General features: G+C 37.7%; 1 protein-coding gene across 4 annotated transcripts in view; it reads left to right on the top strand.

Moving 5' to 3' along the window:
* Positions 1-19,359, top strand: part of SESN1 (sestrin 1) — a 110,523-nt gene extending 91,164 nt beyond the window's left edge. For 3 of the 4 annotated variants that reach the window (XM_033234800.1, XM_033234803.1, XM_033234802.1), the window contains exons 2-10: positions 2,827-2,892; positions 3,987-4,187; positions 4,824-5,006; positions 7,040-7,282; positions 11,214-11,361; positions 12,904-13,016; positions 14,907-15,097; positions 17,109-17,253; positions 18,175-19,354. In XM_033234800.1, coding sequence (XP_033090691.1) covers positions 2,827-2,892; positions 3,987-4,187; positions 4,824-5,006; positions 7,040-7,282; positions 11,214-11,361; positions 12,904-13,016; positions 14,907-15,097; positions 17,109-17,253; positions 18,175-18,261 — 1,377 coding nt within the window. In that variant the 3' untranslated portion in view covers positions 18,262-19,354. Of the gene's footprint in view, positions 1-2,826; positions 2,893-3,986; positions 4,188-4,823; positions 5,007-7,039; positions 7,283-11,213; positions 11,362-12,903; positions 13,017-14,906; positions 15,098-17,108; positions 17,254-18,174 lie in introns of all 4 variants that reach the window. The other variant, XM_033234801.1, reaches the window with a different exon arrangement.
* Positions 19,360-23,468: the final 4,109 nt, after the last annotated feature.

Here is a 23,468-nt window from a genome sequence, read left to right as displayed (position 1 = left end):
TATTGATGAACACTGAGATTGTTTTCAGCCTTGTACTATTAGAAACAGTGTTGCAGTGATTATCCTTTTACATAAGGCATTTCACAAATGTGAGCACATCTGTAGGTTAACACACTTAGGATGGAATTGTTGATTCAAAGGCTATAGGACTTTTTAATTTTGATCAAATTGCCCTTCCTAGAGGTTGTAGTAATATATACTCTATACTCTTTTTTCTCATACTTCAAAACACTCTCATCAGCAATATACAAACAATTAATGACTATTTCCCTACCCTCTCTCCAATACAGCCTGTGATCAAACTTTTTGATCCTAAGCAATCTTTTTGGAGGAAGATGGTATCTCAGCATAGTTAACTTGCAGTTGTTTTATCTTTGAGTGTCAGGCATTTTATTTTCTTTTCCTTGAACTGTCCATGTTGTTTGCTCATTTTTAAAATAAGATTGTTGGTCGGGCGCGGTGGCTCACACCTGTAATCCCAGCACTTTGGGAAGTCGAGGCAGGCAGATCACGAGGTCAGGAGATCAAGACCATCCTGGCTAACATGGTGAAACCTCATCTCTACTAAAAATACAAAAAATTAGCCGAGTGTGCTAGCACATGCCTGTGGTCCTAGCTACTGGGGAGACCGGAGAATCGCTTGAACCCAGGAGGAGGAGGCTGCAGTGAGCCAAGATCACACCACTGCACTCCATCCTGGGCGACAGAGCGAGACTCCGTCTCAAAAAAAAAAAAAAGATAGTTGGGGATTTTCTTATTGATTTATAGTAGTCTTTCTTTAAAATTTAGCCCTTTGTTATTTGAGTGGCAGATATAATTCCTAGCTTTCTGTTTACTTTTGACTTTGTATATATTTATTTTTCCCATGTGAAAGTCTTTCTTTTTATGTCATTAAATTTATCAATCTTATATTTTATGACTTTTGGCTTTTGTGGCATTCTTAGGCCTGCTGCACTCCATGAGTGTTTTCTTCTAGTACTGTAATTTTTTTTGCTTTCTTTCTAAGTTTTCATTTTTTTCTTATATTTAACTCTGATTTATTGTGGGGTAAAGCATGTTATAGTGTTCCAACTTCACTTTTTTTCTGAATGGCTATCCAGTTGTCCCAAGATCATTTGTTGAATAATTCATTTTTCCCCATTTGAAATGACACCTTTTCGTATACTAAAGTCCCAAGTCTCTTAGTTATAAAACAGTAATAAACCCTTGAAACAGGCATTTTCCTAAAATATATTTTGTTTAAATAAGACAGTTTTCAAGATTAAAGAAATTAGAGGGGATAAATGTTAATTTTAGCCTTAGTTTTATCCAACAGGTGTTGTTTCAAATGTATGTAATTGGATCAGAAATTCAGCAGTTAGAAAAGCTAAGAGTCATCATTGTATATAAATGGCTGCTATTGGTGCCAAAATTATATATTGAATAACAGGGATGTCCTCTGGCATTTATTACAGAATATTAAAATTGAAACAAATACGTGGCCAGACCAGTGAATTAAGTGCCTCCTCTAATGAAGGGTATAATGTTAAAGCATTACTATCTTCAGTGTAAGGATGGAATAACCAAGGAGAAATCACCAACCTCCAGTATAAGATTATTTTATTTAAATATTATTTTATGAATTCTGTTGGCAAATATAGACTACTTTGAATCTTGATTTCTGCTAATAAAGATTATCTTCACTTTTGTCCTTCCTGCTTAATTTTTAAAAGTCTATTCTTTAAAGATTTTCATTTGCTGGGACCAGATTTCTTGGATTGCTGCCACATGTCCTTCTCTCTGTGAATCCACCCCCACCCCATCCCCACTTTTTTCTTTAAAAGGCAGATACCTGGTTTATATCATGAAGAACTTTTAAAAGCAGTAAGGAGAGAGTAGAATTATATGAGTATTTAATTATATATATATAATATATATGAGTGAAGGGGTTAATCTTTAATTGTATAAATTCTAAAAAAATTTTTAAATGACACTAGATAGGACATACCTCAAAACAACAACAGAAAGTTGAAATATATTATTTTGGTTTTGTTTCTGTAAGCACACTATATGGGGAGGGTGAGGGAGGGAAAGGAAACCCTAACAGATTTTCAGTTCTTGTTAACCATACTATACCATCACATAAGGTACAGGATTCTAGAGTCACTGTGTCAAATGTCAGAAAACTATTTCTCAATTATTTGAGCTTCTCTAAAATATAATATGGGCAAGGTTGATGACATCCTATAAATAAAAAAAAACTTAAGGCAAACTTACAAACAAAATGAGTTTCTCTAAAATTATTTAACTACAGAGAAAACATGCCCTGTAATGCTGTCTCTTGTGAATTTAGTTTTTATTTTTCGTAAATTTACATTCTGTGAGGTGTTGTTTTAGATGTAATAATAGTTACACTTCTTCTAGTTTAAGACGCCTAGGTGGAAGTACTGCTTTTTCATTTTCTGACGACACACAGGGATTGATATTTGGGTTGGTTGAGTTTTAGATGTACAAACACACTGGTCTTATTTTGTATCACTGATGATCCACAGGGTTGGTTGGCTGCTATGTGCTGAACTTTCTGTTCTAGAGTTTCTGCCAAGTACTTTATGCAAAACTCTGGTTTTAGTGAAACAGGTTTTATTGTTTTTAGTCAGAGTTGTATTATAAGCTGTTGTTAACTATGCAATGCTAACAGAAGAGTTGGTATGTATATACAGCCATGAAAACAAACCACCAAAACAAGCCTGTCTCTGTTCAACTGGTGGTTTTTCCCTCCCATTCCTTTAGCCTCAGTTCATTTTGTTTACTGCCAAAGGCCTGAGATGGTGTAATTTTCTTTTCTAGGAACTTGGCATTAGAATTCCTCGACCACTAGGACAGGGACCAAGCAGATTCATCCCAGAAGAGGAGGTATGTTGTTTGTGAAAGTACATAGTGAACTGTATGCTTTTAAGGAAGAGCTTTCATGACCCACATCGTGGCATCTGAAAACTGTTGGTCAACAACATGTTTTAGTCAGAGTTGGTTGCAGTTAATCATGCTTTGGCAGTGAATGTGTGGGAATAAAAAGCTGTTGTACTTGTGTTGATTTCTAGTAATTTCATGATGTATTTTTTTTTTTTTTTTTGAGACGGAGTCTCGCTCTATCGCCCAGGCTGGAGTGCAGTGGCCGGATCTCAGCTCACTGCAAGCTCCGCCTCCCGGGTTTACACCATTCTCCTGCCTCAGCCTCCCGAGTAGCTGGGACTACAGGCGCCCGCCACCTCGCCCGGCTAGTTTTTTGTATTTTTTAGTAGAGACGGGGTTTCACCGTGTTAGCCAGGATGGTCTCGATCTCCTGACCTCGTGATCCGCCCGTCTCGGCCTCCCAAAGTGCTGGGATTACAGGCTTGAGCCACCGCGCCCGGCCTTCATGATGTATTTTTAACACCCATATTTAATCAAGTAAAGCCAAGATTGGTTTTTGACCAGTGATACTCCATCTGCTTATATTTAGATGTTGTTTAGGTGTGCCCATAACCTGAGTTACTTAGTCTTGACCATCTCCACAGGCTGATATCAATGCTAGATTGGATCTTTAATTCTATATATGTGTAAAAGCATCTATGCTTTATTTTTGTAAGGATTGTATGCTATTAGTTAATTTTAGTTCTCCTTAAATTGAGCGAGAATAGGCAGTTTTGTAAAGAAAGGCTTTAGTGTTTGCAAGCTCTGCAAGTTTGATAATCTAAATCTGCTTCTTTATCTGGATTCTGGCCAACTCTGCAAGCAGCCTATCTAGATGGCCTTTAATGTTCAGCCTTTGTTGTTTATCCCCTACTATATAATATGTAACTGTTTATTCTTCTGTATCTTTCAACCAGTTGAGTTTAAATCTGTAACCCCTCTTTCTTAAGCCAAATTTAATCTGCTTCTAAATGATACTTAGAGTACAGCCCATGTATATTTTCTTCCCTTAACACCAATTTACAATTTCAGTAACCATGGTTTTTCTCTCATTACAGATCCTCCAAGTGGGGAGTGAAGACGCACAGATGCATGCTTTATTTGCAGATTCTTTTGCTGCTTTGGGCCGTTTGGATAACATTACGTTAGTGATGGTTTTCCACCCACAATATTTAGAAAGTTTCTTAAAAACTCAACACTATCTACTGCAAATGGATGGGCCGTTACCCCTACATTATCGGCACTACATTGGAATAATGGTTTGTAAACATTCAGTGAAAAATTCTTTTTGCTATTTTTATTAATCTCTTTAAGAGACAGTTAATGCTTTAAACACAGGGATAAATACTTAGATTATGATGTATAATATGATTCCTGTTACATAGTCTCTGTTTTTCCTATTTTTAAATAAGTATGCTCTCAATTATAACAAAGAAAAACAAGTATTTCTACTTGTTCTTTTTCTCATTGCTGAGAACCATTCTTCATTAAATAAGTAGAACAAAAGTTGTTTCATCATTATAAATAGTTCACATTGGCATAAGTGGTGCTTCCTGTTCAATTTGTAAATAATATTCCATTATTTTATGATTGGCACCTTAATTGAAGTTTCTTCTTAATCAGAAGTTCTGAAAGTATATAAATAAAATGTCTAATAGAAGTTCAAACACTTCTATCAGATATTTTGTTTGTTCTTGGAATATTTATAAGGTTCTTACTGTATTTGAATTTTTAAAATATTTATATAAAAACTGTATTTCTGTAGTTTATGGAAAATTTGAAAACATACTAATAAACTTAATTAGCTCTTTTGCATGTTGTAAATAAAAAGAATATGTAGTTAGTTCAAGGTTTTAATATTTATAATTAGAATAATCTTTTTGTTTTCTCTGAAGGCTGCGGCAAGACATCAGTGCTCCTACTTAGTGAACTTGCATGTAAATGATTTCCTTCATGTTGGTGGGGACCCCAAGTGGCTCAATGGTTTAGAGAATGCTCCTCAAAAACTACAGAATTTAGGAGAGCTTAACAAAGTGTTAGCCCATAGACCTTGGCTTATTACCAAAGAACACATTGAGGTAAGCAGTGGGGTAATCTATCTTGGGAGTCATTTCATACTTTTTTAGAGCAGTTTTAGGATTACAGAAAAATTGTGCAGAAAGTACAGAGAGTTCCTATTTTCTACCCCGAGCCTCTTCCCACAGGTGCACATTTTCTTCTGCTTTAGCATTTCTGTAGTACATTTGCTGTAATTGATATATTACTAGTAACTCTATAGTTCACATTAGGGTTCAGTCTTTGCATTGTATGGTTCTACACCATACAATGGTGTATTTCAACAAATAATGTCACGCATCCATTACAGTATCATATGGAATAGTTAGTACCCTAAAAATGCCCTGGGTTCCACCTGTTCATCCCTTTCCCCTTCCCCTAAACCCCTGCAACCACTCATCTTTTTATTGTTTCTGTATAGTTTTGCCTTTTCCAGAATGCCATACAGTTGGAATCATATAAAAGTATGTAGCTTTTCAGACTGGCTTCTTTCATCTAGTAACATCCATTTAAGGCTTCTTCATGCTTTTTCATGACTTGATAGTTCATTTCTTTTTATCACTGGATAATTCTCTATTGTATGGTTATACCATAATTTGTTCATCCATTCACGTATTGAAGGATATCTTGGTTGCTGCCAGTTTTGGGCAATTACAGATAAAGCTGCTATAAACATTCACGTATAGGGTTTTTTTTTTTTTTTGGTCGACAAAAGTTTTCACCTTGTTTGGGTAAATAACTAGGAGTGCAATTTGTGGGTAATATGGTAAGCATACGTTTACCTTTGTAAGAAACCGTGAAACTGTCTTCCAAAGTGGTATCAGTTTGCGTTCCCACCAGCAGTGAAGCAGCATTCCTGTTGGCCCACATCTTTGCCAGCACTGGTGTCTGTTTTGGATTTCAGCCATTCTGATAAGTGTGAAGTGGCATCTCATTGTTACGCGTCATTATGTTATGTTTTTTTTTTTTTTTTTTTTTTTTTGAGACGGAGTCTCGCTCTGTCACCCAGGCTGGAGTGCTGTGGCCGGATCTCAGCTCACTGCAAGCTCCGCCTCCTGGGTTCACGCCATTCTCCTCCCTGAGCCTCCCGGGTAGCTGGGACTACAGGCGCCGCCACCTCGCCCGGCTATTTTTTGTAGTTTTTAGTAGAGACGGGGTTTCACCGTGTTAGCCAGGATGGTCTCGATCTCCTGACCTCGTGATCCGCCCGTCTCGGCCTCCCAAAGTGCTGGGATTACAGGCTTGAGCCACCGCGCCCGGCCCATTATGTTATGTTTTAAATGCCATGTTAAACTAGTTTGTTCTGGTTCTATTTATTAATAGAGGTAATAGAGTAAAAGTAGATTGATGTTCTCTAAAATTGTCTACCATGCACTATAAATTCTTAAAGATGCATCTTTTGGTCTTATCTATTTTATAGAATAGATACTATTAGATAATTAAAGATATTATCAAGAAGATAAAGATTTGAATATATTAATACAATGCCTATTATATATTGTCAAGGAAAAATTATACAAGATTACAAAATAGATAATGAAGTAGAAGTGACAGAATTGAATAGAACAATTATAGAATTTATGTATAACTTTTTGATGAGTTAGGAGTATTTAATCAAGTTGTTCAAGCCACTATCTTAAAAATTCCTTGAGGAGGCCTTATAATAAAGCACAGGTATTTCAAACAGCAGCTTCTACTTATAAACACAAATTTATTACACTTGCTTTGAGATTTTGAACTAACAAACACAGTAATTCATTCATAATCCAGCATCTGAAATACAGCAACCACTTTTAAGCAAAATGCATTCTCTTATATTTTAAGTCAATATTTCAGAAAATCAAAATAATAGTGAATGTCTTAACAGATTATGTTAAGTTGTATTTGTGAATGCATATTCATAAAAACTAGCAAATTCTGGGTTCTACATATTTCAAATGATAATTTTATACTAGACTTTGTATGGTATCTCATGTTTTCAATAAATTAAATACTGAAATGAACTGTATACTTTTACCACACCCCACTACAAAAATATTTTTTTTTCCCCCCTAAGGGACTTTTAAAAGCTGAAGAGCACAGCTGGTCCCTTGCGGAATTGGTACATGCAGTAGTTTTACTCACACACTATCATTCTCTTGCCTCGTTCACATTTGGCTGTGGAATCAGTCCAGAAATTCATTGTGATGGTGGCCACACATTCAGACCTCCTTCTGTTAGCAACTACTGCATCTGTGACATTACAAATGGCAATCACAGTGTGGATGAGATGCCGGTCAACTCAGCAGAAAATGTTTCTGTAAGTATTATTTGTCATGAGATTGTCATAAAACTAATCACAATAATTGCTGTTATATTATTTCTTCAATTGGCTTCTTAGAAAAACCCACCCTGTTAAGACTGTGGTGATATTGGGCCCCTATATCAATTCATTCAGTAAGGTTTTATTGACTGCCTCACATGCTCATCACTAGTCTAGGTGATATACAAAATTACACAAAAGTGATGTACAAAACTCTAAGACCCTCTAGGAGTTTACGCTTAGATAATTTTAGGATCAGGAGCCAATAGCATGTGTCCCATCAGGGCCAAATAATATTGACTGGCTACTACAGTGACATGAGGGAAGGCTGAAAATAGTGTGGCCTGGTGGTGAAGACTTTTTGTGCCAATCACATTCTTCTCTTTTGCACAAAATAAACAGTCTGGCTTCTTAATTTTTTATCTTTCAGAAGATTTAATCAACTTTGATCTAGAAATTTCTCTCTTTAAAATACTTTTTTTCATGTTTAACTTTGCACCAATATAGAAGGTGATATCAGGTGAATGTAAATGTGTTAAAATGCTTTCACCTCTATTCCTTATCTTCCTGGCTTTTATATATTCTCAGTTTTGTTACTCCTTTGAAACAGAGCAAGTTCAGTTTTCTATAAGCAACTTTTAATTCCTATATATGATGAATCAAAATCCCCTCCTGCATTCTTCTGCTGTAGCAAAAAAGCAGGTGTTTATTTTATGCTTCAGAAATAAATTTTAGAAGCAGTACCACAGCCATCTGAATGCTTTGCATGCATTTTCTGAGTTATATTATCCCTTTGAAATATATTTGACAGGTTGAATTGCCTTTAACTTACATATTTGACTTTGGGCAAGTTATTGAATCTCAGTTATTTCATATCTAAATAAAAGTAAAACACAAAGTTATTGTGAGGTTTAAATGAAACGTCTCTAAAGAAGTAAAATGCCAAGTACAGCACTGAGCATTTGTGAGGTGCTAAATAAGAGGTAGCATTTACATATGGTGAAATTAGCACAAGAAAGAATAATTTTCCCAAGGTTGATCATAGCACTGTCCTGACACGCCAAAGACCATCAGTTTCACCATCCTTTGAGCTGCCTAGATTCATGTTATAGGCCTGCATATGGCCACTGATTATTTATCAAAGCTTGGCAGTCAGAAGAGGATCCAAGAGAGAGTATTCAGTTGCTAGAATGCTAGGAGATGGATTCTTGTCCGTGCTACCAATCATTTAGTACAAGGCTAAAGAAAAAAGTACTTGATTGTTTCTAGTTCTCCTTCTATTAAAAGAATGAAGAGTGAAAGAAGATGATTTTTATGTCTCTAATAGATAAGCTTCCTATTCCCAGGTAAGTTGGATACTTTTAGAAGGTTTATGGCCCACACTGATGACACCTGACAGTGAGCTGATATGGCTTGTTTTTTAGGTACATATCCAGTATCTGACTCAGCTCTTCAGATACAAATGGTAACAAACAAACAAGAATTTTCCATCCCTCCCAACCCTGGCAACTACTTACTTCTTTTTTTACTGTCTCCATAGTTTTGCCTTTTCCAGAATGTTATATAGTTGGAATCATACAGTATGTAGCCTTTTCAGATTGGCTTCTTTCACTTAGTAATATGCATTTAAACTTCTTCCATGTCTGTTCATGGCTTGATACCTAATTTCTTTTTAGCACTGAATAATTTTTTATTTTCTGGATGTACCAACGTTTCTTTTTTCCAGTAGCTACTGAAGGACACATTGGTTGGTTCTAAGTATTGGTGTATTATTCTGTTCTCATGCTGCTAATAAAGACATACCCAAGACTGGGTAATTTATAAAGGGAAAAAAATAAATTCTTACACAGTTTTAACATTTTAATATTAAAATGAAATGCCGTAATTTTTTAAATCCTAACAACTTTGGCAGATCAGTCAAGGAACAAAGAAACCTACTTTGTTTCATTTCCCTCTTATTTCAATATAATATCAAGAATTATCTTTCCTAAGAATACTTACAATTTGGGCTCTTTAAGAGGAGAATGGGTAAACAAAATAAATTAGTGAGAGATAATGTGAGTTGATGGAGACCTTTTTTAAACTTTGAGTCATCCTATCATGAAACCTAATCCTTTTCAGCTCACTTTTTATTTGGTTACTGACCATGTGTCAGGAATAATTAGGGGGAAAATGCATGCATGCACCAGAAGAATCTTCAGTACCATCGCAGAAACACTTCCCATCGTGAAATTCTTAGAGAAAGGGCTTAATACTGAGCATTTCAGCATAACTGTTTGGATCAAAAGAAAATGTAAAGCACATGTGATATAGATTGTCTCTTAATGTAGAATTATCCTGACAGTCATTCTCCAACAAGTATTTCTTGAATATCTACTATGTACCAGGTACTGTGCTAGGCTTGGGATATATACAAGTAAACCAAACAGATCTCCTACCTTTATGAAGGTTTGATCTGGGAAGGGAGCCAGCATTAAATCAATATCATGCAAATAACAATTATAAATTATGATTGGTCCTCTGAAGGAAAGAGGAGAGGGTTGTGTTAGAATCTGATTTGATAGTGTTGGGTAAATGATAGTGTTTAGAAGGATGTAAGCTGCTACCTGAAGGATCAATGGGTGGAAGCCAGGAAGAATGGGAGATAGAGGTCTTAAAAACATTCCTGGCAAAATCATTTCATAAAAGGGGAAACATTAATTTTGTATATATACATTGAGATTTGAGATTAAGACTTTTTTTTTGTTTTTCCTTTTTGAGACAAAGTCTCTCTCTGTTGTCCAGGCTGGAGTACAGTGGCACAATCACAGCTCACTGCAGCCTTGAACTCCTCCTGGGCTCAAGTGATTCTCCTGCCTTGGTCTCCCAAAATGCTGGGATTACAGGCATGAGCCACTAGCCCAACCCAGACTTCTTAATATATTCATTTTATTTATAAGAAAGATATAAATTGTATAGGTTTGATCTAGCTTTTGTGGCAAGAATGCAGCAGGGTATAGAAGTATAACTGGTTTGACTAGTGCAAAACAACTTGGCCAGTCCTTTGTCAGACCCATTACTCTATGTGTGACACTGGTCTAGTCATCCCAGCAAGTGACAGCTGCCAGATCCATTGCAGAGGTCAGGTGGCCAACTCCAGCCATGTAAAGACATCTTTCATGTTGAATTGGTAAATTGTATAAATAGAGCTATTAAAGATGACAGACACATTGACAATATGTATGCCCAGTGTACACAGTTGATGCAAAGTCACTTATACTTTGTGTATCTTATTTATTTAAAGATTAAGCAAGTAGAAGTTAACTTATGCAGTTGTTTTAAATTGACAAGCAGTGTTTAGTTTTTAAAACAGCATAAATAGTAATGACATTATTGCTAATCTTGTAAGGTAAAAGCATTAGAATGTGTTCTTAAAATCATGTTTTTCTTATATTTTAAAATCTGCATGTCTATATTCCTAATAGGCCAAAATCGTTTTTTATTCATTAATGTACATTAAAATTATAAGAATATTTTCCCTATATTCTATTAAGACATAAATTCTGGCCAGGCACGGTGGCTCACACCTGTAGTCCCAGCACTTTGGGAGGCCGAGGCGGGCAGATCACAAGGTCAGGAGATCGAGACCATCCTGGCTAACACAGTGAAACCCCATCTCTACTAAAAAACACAAAAAATTAGCCGGGCATGGCGGCAGGCACCTGTAGTCCCAGCTACTCAGGAGGCTGAGGCAGGAGAATGGCATAAACCCGGGAGGCGGAGCTTGCAGTGAGTCGAGATCTCACCACTGCACTCCAGCTTGGGCGATGGAGCAAGACTCTGTCTCAAAAAAAGAAATAAAAGATATAAATTCTTATGAGACAGACTTAAAAGATAATTCATATATATTGTGTCTGCACGTGTAACATTAATTGTACTTTTTCTTTAGGTGAGTGATTCTTTCTTTGAGGTTGAAGCCCTCATGGAAAAGATGAGGCAGTTACAGGAATGTCGAGATGAAGAAGAGGCAAGTCAGGAAGAGATGGCTTCACGTTTTGAAATAGAAAAAAGAGAGAGCATGTTTGTCTTCTCTTCAGGTAAGAACAACCATTGCATAGTCAATATAATTATTGCAAACTCAACTTTTTGTTTAAGGAATTTAAATGACTTTTGAAGCATCAATCTAAATATGTCCTTCCTTTTAGAGAGGATATTGCATAGATAATCCTATTTACAAATAATTATTAAAGCAAGCAACTAAGAAAAGGCCGTAAGTGAAAACAGCCTAGACTAAGAGGGAGGACTGGTACTAAAATTACTTCTAATAACCTTTGTGAACTTGGCTAAGTCACTTAACATATGAGTGCCTTCTTTTTTCTCTTTTTTTTTTTTTTTTTTTTTTTTTTTTTTAAGAAACAGCATCTTGCTTTGTTGCCAGGCTGGAGTGCAGTGGCATGACTGTAGCTCCTAGGCTCAAGCGATCATCCTGCCTCAGCTTCCTGAGTAGCTAGGACTACAAACATATGCCACCACGCCTAGTTAATTTTTAAATTTTTTTTGTAGAGATGGAAGTCTTGCTATATTGCCCATGCTTCTCTTCTTTAACATGAGGAAATAGTCCCAAGACTGCTTCCAGCATTAAAATTCTGTGATTTTTTGGGGGCATGGTAGTTTGTACCTGTGGTACCAGCCACTCAAGAAGCTGAGGTGGGAGGATCGCCTTGAAGCCAGTCATTCCAGACTAGTTTGGGCAACATAGGAAGACTCTCGTCTCTAAAAAAACAAAAAACAACAACAAAAAGTATCATTTGTGAAAAGGAGATATTTATTAACCAACAACAACCTAAATCCTCTATGTTTAACCTTTATCTATATGCAGGCTACAGGAGACAATATATAAACCAGGTAATTTAAAGGAGAAACAGTTTATAAAATGTCTCCAGATGTATTTTGACAATAATAGAGTGGGAGAAAGAGCACCAAGCTTCTTAATAGCAAAGAAACAATCAAATTTGTTTAAATGGAGGTTGGACGTTAGCTTGTTTTTCTTCCAGGAAAAATTTTTGTTTCCATGCCTAAAGATGTAGAGTTGTCATCTGATGCTACACTTACATGAAACTATAATCTCATCAACTCCTAAACATGATGATAGTTCAGAAAGTCTTAGGCACAGTGCAGGCAGCACTGTAAAAATGTTAACTCATGGGATTTCTTTCTTTGATCATGTTACATATTATATGTCATTAATATTCAACAAAAATAATCTAAATGCTAAATTTTGAAGCATAGCTGATTTTTATAGTTATCTTAAAAATTATCCAAAAGTATGTTCATACTTTGAATAAGTAGAATCTAATACATATAAATTGGAATGGGAGGAGAGAGAGAGGGTCTATGAAAGAGGCAATAAAAGGCATAGAGAATTCGACTATGAGTTTTCATTTTATAATAGAGAATCTCCTTTAACTACATTCTATTTACTAGCAAGTAAACTACTTTGTATAATTGTAAGACTATTTTGGTTGATATTGGTTACTCAGTAACAGAGAAAGGGTTATGCCATTTTTACTTGCTTTGGGTAAAGTCAATTTTAACTAGCATCCTATTTTTAAAAACCTTTCAATGGTCTTTTTCCCCAGATGATGATGAAGTTACACCAGCAAGAGATGTATCTCGTCATTTTGAGGATACTAGTTATGGCTATAAAGATTTCTCTAGACATGGGATGCATGTTCCAACATTTCGTGTCCAGGTAAAATTGCAACTTGTATGCACATGATTGACTAGAAACATCTCAGTCTGACTTAAAATACAAAAGAGCCACTTAGATTTAAGAACTATGCTAAGTGCTTTGCAGGCAGTATCTCTTCTTGTTTCAGAATAAAACCTGAAAAACTGTTTCTAATCCATCCATGGAATCATACTGTAGTTTCAGTGTATGTGTATCTTAAAATTTTTATTGTGTAAGTATTTAAATCAGATGAGTTGATACTCCCAGCATTCCCAAATATTGTTAGGGGCCAGTGTTAAATAATAACTATTTTACCAGAATTATGAAAATATGTGAGAACCATAAGATTTTGTTTCTTTGCTCAAGAAACTAACGGGCCTCATACTGGCTCCCACCTGTAATCCCAGCACCTTGGGAGGCTGAAGCAGGTGGATTGCCTGAGCCAAGGCATTCCAAGACCAGCCTGGCCAACAAGGGGAAACCTTGTCTCCACACAAAAATAAAATAAAATTAGCCAGGTGTGGTGGCATGTACCTGTGGTCCCATCTACTTAGGAGGCTGAGGTGGGAAGATCACTTGAGCCTGGAAGGTTGAGGCTGCGCTGAGCCCTGATGGAGCCACTGCACTCCAGCCTGGGTGATAGAGTGGGATCCTGTCTCATAAAAATAAACTAAGGGACAAAATTTAGGCACAAGGAAGAGTTATAGAATAATTATACAATAGATTAGAAATTGAAGACATCATGTGGGCTGGAAATTTTATGGAGAGACATTAGGATTTGAAGAATTTGGACGGTAAAAAGGGTATTGTAAGTAGAAGAGAATAGACAATAATTAAGCTTAGGTTGAGGGATAGAGTGAAGGAAGGAATTACAAAGAGATTGGCTGGCTGCTGTGAGCTTCAAGCTAAAGATTCCTACTTCTGATTAGTGGTGTATGTTTAAAATTGGTTAGGTGTGCCTTACATGCGAAAGCAGTTTACAGTAGATTATGCGGGGTTTGTAGGCTTTGACCAGATGATGGCATAATATCAAAGAGGTGTTTTTAGGAACTCAACAAAGAAGTAGGGGCTTATTAAGTCTTGTTTCAGGTAGAAAGAAAGGAGGCAAGGAGATTTAATATAGGAAAACTAATTAGGAGACTCAGTTAATAGGGCTAAAAGGCAGAAGTGGGGGTAGGAGAAGGAATGGGTGATGGATGTGTTGAATTAAAAATTCACAAAATTTGGCCAGATCTGGTGGCTCCCACGTGTAATCCCAGCACTTTGAGAGACCAAGATGGGAAAATCACTGAGGCCAAGCATTCAAGACTAGCATGGGCAGCCAAACAAGACCCTACCTCTACAAATAATTTTAAACAGTATCCAAGCAAGGTGGCCTGTGCCTGTAGTTCCAGTTACTCAGGAGGCTGAGGCAGGGAGGATCGTTTGATCCCAGGAGTTGGAGGCTGCAGTGAGCTGTGATCACACCATTGCACTCCAGCCTGGGCAACAGAGTGAGACCTTGTCTCTTAAAACACACTTACTCATTATTTGAATGCCATTTTGAATGGCTGCAGCAATGGAAAAGGAGAGGGGACTCCCAAGATGGTCACATCTGGGGGCTGAGTGGAGAGAGAGTGAAAGAGAGAAAGGCCGATGTGTAAGGGGAGGAGACTACTAGTTTTTTTTTTTTTTTTTTTGAGATGAGACTATTAGTTTTTAACTCACTGAGTTATAAAACACAACCTTTTGCATGTTGCAGTATAGAAATTGAAAAAAGATTGGAGTGCAAGAAGCTGGGAGTTAGGGATGAAAGCCAGTTAGTTGGTCAGCCAAATGACAGTCATTTTTACCATACTACAGAGCTGTAGATACAGAACTGTACTTGACCACATTTTAATTATTCACATTTGTTCTATTCCCTGTATTTAGGACTATTGCTGGGAAGATCATGGTTATTCTTTGGTAAATCGCCTTTATCCAGATGTGGGACAGTTGATTGATGAAAAATTTCACATTGCCTACAATCTTACTTATAATACAATGGCAATGCACAAAGATGTTGATACCTCAATGCTTAGGCGGGCAATTTGGAACTATATTCACTGCATGTTTGGAATAAGGTTAGTCTTCTTTCTGTGTTTATAAAGAGATGTTTTCCTCTGGGCCAAATTATTCAAGTGCTTGGAGTGCATGTGCACATGGACACACACATAATCAAAACCCATCCCCTCCCCTCTAACTTATTTTTATGCTATTTATGCTTCAAAGAACCACTTGATTGCAACCTAGTTTTTTCTCCTCTTTCCTAGCTAGGCAGGAGGGCGAGTTAGGGACTTTGACAAGAGTTGAATGACAGCTGCCTCCAGGAAAGGGAGGACAAGCAAGCTGGTCCTAGAACAAAGTTTGTCACTGAACACCTTTAGTATCTTTTCTCTTCATATCATCTGTCTCCTGATACATTTATGTTTCTACCTCCTTGGAAATTAGTACCCTTATATTGCCCCTCTGGCTGTTCTTAGGCTCCCTCTGAGGATTATTTGCTCTCATAATACCTAATCAAAATGCAAAACTTTCATGTCCTTGCTGTTAGGTTTTTATTATGTTATAATGAAAATGCAGTCATCGCATACCACCTTCTCACACATGCACACAAACTCCGAGCTACAGTGCTTACTAGTTAACTATTTTCGCTGTAAAATCAGGCTTTCTATTCATTTTATTAGAGAGTCTGGTCAAAACCTACAAACCCTAGTTAATCTACTCTAAACCGATCTGGCATTTGAGGTACATCTGACCAACTTTAAACTAATTTCCCACTAATCAGTAGCCAGACTATTGACTTTAGCCTCCTGAATGGTTGTAGAACCAGCTTTGCAAGACCTTTCTCCTCTTTCCACTGAAAACTCAATAGGAGACTTCAGTACCTATGTCATCAGGAATCCATTACCCAGTGCAGCAAAGCAGACAACTGGTACATGCAGCCATCTTGGCTTAAAGCAGGATAGGCTCTCCTAAGTACAGACCATCCTTCTCCCTGCAGCCCCTGCCTTTTTTCTCATTTGACCCCAGAAACTCCTAGAAAAGTAATTCTAATTATTTTTATTTACACAAGTGAATTTCTCTATATGTATATATAGAGAGTGTACTAGTACCAATAACAAACATAATTATTTTGTTTAATTTTGATAATACTCAAAATCTGTTTTCAGAATTTGTTCAGCCAGGCGCAGTGGGGTCACGCCCATAATCCCAGTACTTTGGGAAGCCAAGGCGGGCGGATCACTTGAGGTCAGGAGTTTTACACTAGCCTGGCCAATATGGTGATACCCTGTCTCTACTAAAAATACAAAAATTAGCTGGGCATGGTGGCACACACCTGTAATCCTAGCTTCTCAGGAGGCTGAGGTGAGAGAATCGCTTGAACCCAGGAAGCGGAAGTTGCAGTAAGCCAAGATAGCACCACTGTACTCCAGCCTGGGCGACAGGGCAAGACTCCATCTCAATAATAGTTTGTTCCTCAGTGTGGCTGCATATTCATGATTGCAGATGTATACTACTGCTTGGTACCCAGTGCTACGTTAATATTGTCAGCTTTCAGGAATGATTTACTTGGGTAGTAGAAAATGTTCTGTGACTCTCCCTAAGTACTCTGTTTCTTTTTTTTTTTTTTTTTGAGGCGGAGTCTCGCTCTGTCGCCTAGGCTGGAGTGCAGTGGCGCGATCTCGGCTCACTGCAAGCTCCGCCTCCCGGGTTCACGCCATTCTCCTGCCTCAGCCTCCCGAGTAGCTGGGACTACAGGCGCCTGCCACCGCGCCCGGCTAATTTTTTGTATTTTTAGTAGAGATGAGGTTTCACCATGGTCTCGATCTCCTGACCTTGTGATCCGCCCACCTCGGCCTCCCAAAGTGCTGGGATTACAGGCGTGAGCCACCGCGCCCGGCCAGTACTCTGTTTCTTATCCCTTTATACTCACTCATCCACCTGCAGTTGTAAAGCTCTATCATTTTTGGGGACAGCTGCCTACACAAAGAGGGGAAAAATATAGCATTAATTACTGATGTGTATACTTTTGTAACATGAAAACAGGTTATACACTGAAAATATCATAATTCTTCTTACGTCTTTCAACAGATACGATGATTATGACTATGGTGAAATTAACCAGCTATTGGATCGTAGCTTTAAAGTTTATATCAAAACTGTTGTTTGTACTCCTGAAAAGGTTACCAAAAGAATGTATGAAAGCTTCTGGAGGCAATTCAAGCACTCTGAGAAGGTATGTGCCTATTGTGGCTTGTTTACTCTGTAACTTAGCAATGATTCGTAGTCTCCTTCACCTAACCTAATTGGTCTGAAACCCTTTCCATCACCCCTCCCAACCCAAAGAAAAACATTCCAGGACAGCTGTCTCAGGTACCCCTTCAGAAGGGAACTTCATTATGGTGATAGAGTAAAAGAATAAAGATAGGGAGCACAGGTGGGCTGGCCCATCTTCAGAAGTGCTGGCATGGCTGTAAGCATGTAGAAGAAAGACTGTTTTATAAAAGCTGTGTATATGTAGAAGTGTCTGTTCTCTTTGAAACATCTTTATAGAAATTACTGAATAATGATTTGGCAGGGGAAGTTGTTATTCTGATAAAACAGTGTTTAGATTTTTTGACATGTAACAAACCTCCAGGAAATATGGTAAAATATAAATGAAAGCTCAAACCATCTATCCAAAAAGAATGTTAGGGCGGGCATGGTGGCTCACACCTGTAATCCCAGCACTTTGGGAGGCCAAGGCAGGCAGATCACTTCAGCTCAGGAGTTTAAGACCAGCCTGTCCAACATGGTGATACTAAAAATACCAAAAAATTAGTTGGGCATGGTGGCATGCGCCTGTAGTCCCAGCTACTTGGGAGGCTGAGGCATAAGAATTGCCTGAACCCAGGAGGTGGAGGTTGCAGTGAGCCAAGATCATGCCACTGCACTCGAGCCTGGGAAAGAGTGAAACTGTGTATCAGAAAAAAAAAAAAAAAAAAGACAGCTGTTTTGAGAAATTGATAATCTGTTCAACAAACCCAAGGATAAGTTATTCTGTACTACATAGGAAGTGTAGGACGTGTACTTATTTTATGTGTTCATTAGATTCACTGAAAAACTGATTGTGAATGTTTGTAACCCTTCCTTATATGATGTTGTATTTTATATTCAGGTTCATGTTAATCTGCTTCTTATAGAAGCTAGGATGCAAGCAGAACTCCTTTATGCTCTGAGAGCCATTACCCGCTATATGACTTGATGCCTTTCCTTCATTAAAGATGATTCTGGAATGATCAGCAGATACAGTCTACAAGGGGAAGGTACTAAACCCCAGGACCAATGGTATACAAAATAATTCAGAAATCCATTGTGCCATGATTCCTTTAGTTTCTGCTATTTTTCTGTGGAAAACCCACTGCTGGCACAAGCAGTGACTGTTTGGCAGCTTCAAGTTTAGAGCTGTGAAGACAGGCTGCCATTCAAGTATTTTGCTTTTTGACAGTACAAGATGCTGTGTAACTGTTTTAATACAGCAAATAGTAACTCTCCAAATCCTGTTGCTTTCATGTTAAATAAGATAACAAGAATTGGAGCATGCAAAGATGGGACTTGGATAATGACTTAAGCTTTATATGTAAAGAATTTTAGAAGATCTTGGTGCTGCTATTCCTGCTGGAGGAATGAATAGATGGCTGTTTCAGTTAAGCTATTAGTAATAAAAGTGAACATTGCTACTATCTGAGCCTACATACATAACTTGTGTGATTTCAAATTAAACTTGCATTATGTGTTAATTTTCTTGCATCTAAAAAAGCATAGAATTCCTACCCACACAGCTCAGCAACAACCGTTTTGATGGTAACAGTTAATTTCTTTCATTAGTTTTTTAAATTCAGGGTTCTGGATATTAAATTACAATGGCATTCTTAAAGATTTTCTTCAAAAAGCAATCCTAAATGAAAGTGTGTAAATTACAAGAAGCTGGCGATCTTTTGATATGCTGTTTCACAGGATCCTGACACTGGAGGGCAGCTGTCTTGTGCAGTAGTTGTGTTTCCAGCATCGAAGTTGTGGGATATGTTGCTGTAGACTGCTGCGCAGTCCTGGGTGCATTCTATGTCTCTGCCTGCCTCCTGGTCCCCCCTTTAAAGGTTGTGCAGCTCCTTAAATAATAAAGCTGGAAAACATTTTTGTCGGGTTATCACATTTGATTTACAAAAACGCTAACTTTGTTTGAAATGCAAACAGGTTTGAAAATATGTATTAAGTACTTTGTATTCTGGAAGCGTGAATTGCTTTTGAAGTCTGTCAGTATTACTGGTATTTTTCAATAAAGAAGAATTTTTCTCCAATTTTATGTGCTGTCTCAATCTCTTAAAAAGTCATGACTTCACTATTAGTAATAATTTTGAGTTTCTACCTACTTTCATAAGCCAATTAAATAATGCTGTAATCAGATGAGACTACTTTTAAATGGCAAAACACTTGAAGCCATTTTGAAAGATACAAAGAAGAGTGGACTTTCTTTAGAATCTTATGTAAGACCATTTTTATCTTGGAAATGACTGGTATGGCTCTATGCCTGCTCTCTTTTGAACTGTTTTAGAGTTCCAATAGAATGTTAAGAATTACTAGAAAGAAGGATTCATTAGGGAGAGACTGCAGAACAAAAAATGACACTTTATCAGACAAGTAGAAATAGCTCTAAGTTTAACTGAAGCTGTTGTGATAACTCTGTTACTCCTCAAAACATTTATTGAGCTCAATCTAGTGCCTGCCTCCAAATGTATGGGGTAGTGTGGAAGTGAGGGTTGGGAGCAATCAATCAATTTTGAATAGAGGTGGTACTTAACGTCAAGAATATTTACTCTTGTGAGAAGACAAGACTATAACCTTAGCTAGAAATAGAGTATTATCTTCAATATGTTTTATATTTAAAGAAACTTATAAGTGCATTACTCATCGAATATGCATCACGCCTTTGTCCTCTTCTGCCTGCTATGGAGTTCTCTCACTTATAGCAATACAATTGAACCTAAGAAGATAGTTAAAATTTTACTTATCCCGTTTCTGCTCTTTGTTCCTCCTCTTGAAAATACAAAATTTCTAGTAGAGATTCTAATCAGCAGTAGAGTGATCACAAAACAAGATCAACTAGAATGCATTTAGTCCACTGGAACTTATAATCACTTAGAAATTGAAATCAAAATTTCAATGAGTTAAAAAATGTTACCTAAAGTAATAAAAGTGCATGTGATACAAAGCTAATGTTTCAATGCCTCCCATTTAACAGGTGCTTCCTGTTTGAGTGTTTTCTCAAAACTAAACACAGGATTTCTAATGTTACTACAGTAGTTTTCAAAATAATTAGGGAAGGTACATTACACTGGGGATATCAAAACCTTCCCCAACCAGAGGAAAATTTTTTTCTAAAATAATCACGAGAAAATTTCTGGTTGAGGTTCCCAGGATTCAAGAGTTAAAATCTGAGTTTTTTTGGCCATATTTGGGAAAAATTTGTATTAAGCCAAACTTAATCATCTCTAAGAATGAGGTTGATTTTATTACAGACCACCGGGAGATAAGTAGGTAAGTAAAACTTGTTGGATAAGCATTTTTTATCAATATACTCTGAAATTTTATTAGCATATTAATAGATGTGAATATCATATATGAATCAGAACTTTTATTAGCATATTTGTATATGTAAATATCATATACGAATCATACTAGTTTTTTTGCTAATGCTAGCAGATGGGAGTAATGTCAGCAAGATGATGGACTTGGGAATTCCATGTCCTCATTCTCCCAGAGACACTAAGTTAACAATATATGGGCCAGAATATCTTTGTGAGAACTCTAGAAACCAACTGGGAAACTGCAGCACTAAGGCAAATGCAAAGCCAGGAAAAGGCTGCACCTAAAGGCTAGGAAAGTTGGGGATTTTGCTCACCCTAGCTCTTCCCTAGCAGAGGATAGTGTGATCAAGAGGAAGCATAAATTCAGCAAAGCTGCAGGATACAAAATCAGCACACAAAAATCAGTCGTATTTCTATACAGTAGCAATGAATGATCCAAAAAAATTAAACAATTCCATTTACAATAGCATCAAAAAGAATAAAATACTCAGGAATAAACTTAACCAAGGAGATATGCGATGGTGTGAATGTGTCTCCCCCCACATTTGTATGTTGATGTATGTTGTATGTTGAAATTTAATCCTCAATGTGGTGGTATTAAGAAGTAGGCCTTTGGGAGGTGATAAGGTCAAGAGGGCTCTTCCCTCATGAATGGGATTAGTGCCCTTTAATAGAGGTCTGGGAAGCTCCCCTTCCACCATGTGAGGACAGAGCTCGAGTGTGCCATCTGTGAGGAAGAAGACACTCACTAGGCACCAAATCCTTGATATTGGACTTTCCAGCCTCCAAAACTGGTGAGCAATAAATTTCTGTTACCTATAAATTACCCAGTCTAAGGTATTTTGTTACAGCAGCCTGAACAGACTAAGACAAAAGACTTACACATTGAAAACTGTAAGGCAGCAGTCCTCAACCTTTTTGGCACCAGGGACTGGTTTCATGGAAGACAGTTTTTCCATGGACCCAGGGTGGACAGTGCAGTGGGGGATGGTTTCAGGATAAAACTGTTCCACCTCAGATCATCAAGTATTAGATTCTTATAAGGAGTGCACAACCCACATCCCTCACATGCACAGTTCACAATAGGGTCAAGCTCCTGTGAAAATCCAATGCTGCAGCTGATCAGACAGGAGGCAGAGCTCAGGCAGTAATGCTTGCTTGCCCACAACTCACCTCCTGCTGTGCAGTCAGTTCCTAACAGGCTACAGACCACTACTGGTCCATGGGTTGGGGACCCCTGCAAGCATTACTAAGAAATTAAAGACACGGCCGGGCTCAGTGGCTCAAACCTGTAATCCCAGCACTTTGGGAGGCCGAGACGGGCGGATCACGAGGTCAGGAGATCGAGACCATCCTGGCTAACACGGTGAAACCCCGTCTCTACTAAAAACTACAAAAAAAACTAGCCGGGCGAGGTGGCGGCGCCTGTAGTCCCAGCTACCCGGGAGGCTGAGGCAGGAGAATGGCGTGAACCCGGGAGGTGGAGCTTGCAGTGAGCTGAGATCCAGCCACAGCACTCCAGCCTGGGTGACAGAGCGAGACTCCGTCTCAAAAAAAAAAAAAAAAAAAAAAGAAATTAAAGACACAAATAAATGGAAAGACATCTCATGGTCACCCAGAGTGAGCTGTAGATTCAATGCAATCTCTATCAAAATCCCAATGGCATTTTTCACAGAAGTAGAGAATTCCATGCTAAAAATCATCTAGAATCTTCAGCAGACCCTGAATAGCCAAAACAATCTTGAAAAAGAACAAAGTTGGAGGTCTCACACTCCCGGATGTCAAAACATATTGCAAAGCAACAGTAATCAAAATAATGTGGAACTGGCACAAAGTCAAACATATAGGCCAATGGAATAAGGTCCAGAAATAAATTCTCACATATATGGCCAAATGATCTTTAGCAAAGGGACCAAGACCACTCAGTAGGGACAGGACAGTCTCTTTAACAAATGATGCTAGGAAAACTGGATACACACATGCAAAAGAATGAAGTTGGACCCTTATATATTAAAAAACTCAAAGACCTAAATGTAAGACTGACAACTGTAAAACTAGATGAAAACACAGGGGGAAAGTTTCACAATATTGGATTTGGCAATGATTTCTTAGATATGACACAAAGTATGGGCAGCAAAAGAAAAAATATGGAATTACATCAGACTTAAAAACGTTTGTTCATCAAAGGACAATCAACAGAGTGAAAAGGCAACCTATGGGATAGGAGAAAATATTTACAAATTATATATTTGATGAGAGGTTAATAACCAGAATATATGAAGAATTCCTACAACTCAAAAAATCAAATAACTAAAAAATGGGGCTGGGAGTGGTGGCTCATGCCTGTAATCCCAGCAGTTTGGGAGGCTGAGGCAGGCAGATCATGAGGTCAGGAGATCGAGACCATTCTGGCCAACATAGTGAAACCCCTGTCTCTACACAAAAATTAGCTGGGTGTGGTGGTGTGCACCTGTAACCCACTGGGATTATTCAGGAGGCTGAGGCAGGAGAATGGCTTGAACCTGAGAAGTGGAAGATTGCAGTGAGCTGAGATTGCACAACTGCACTCCATGCACTTCAGCCTGGTGACAGAGCGAGACTTCATCTCAAAAAAAAAAAAAGGCCAAAGACTTGAATAGACATTTCTTCAAAGATGATATACAAATGACCAACAAACAAAAATTATGAAAAGGTGCTCAGCATGACTAATTATAAGAAATGTAAATCAGTATTACAAAGACACATTACCTCACACCCATCAGGATGGCTACAATTTTTAAAAATCCCAAAATAAGTGTTGGTGAGGATGTGGGGAAATCGGAATGCT

Source organism: Trachypithecus francoisi, unplaced genomic scaffold, assembly GCF_009764315.1.
Source record: "Trachypithecus francoisi isolate TF-2019V2 unplaced genomic scaffold, Tfra_2.0 Lachesis_group15, whole genome shotgun sequence".
Taxonomy (NCBI): domain Eukaryota; kingdom Metazoa; phylum Chordata; class Mammalia; order Primates; family Cercopithecidae; genus Trachypithecus; species Trachypithecus francoisi.
This window is presented reverse-complemented; position numbering and strand designations above follow the sequence as displayed.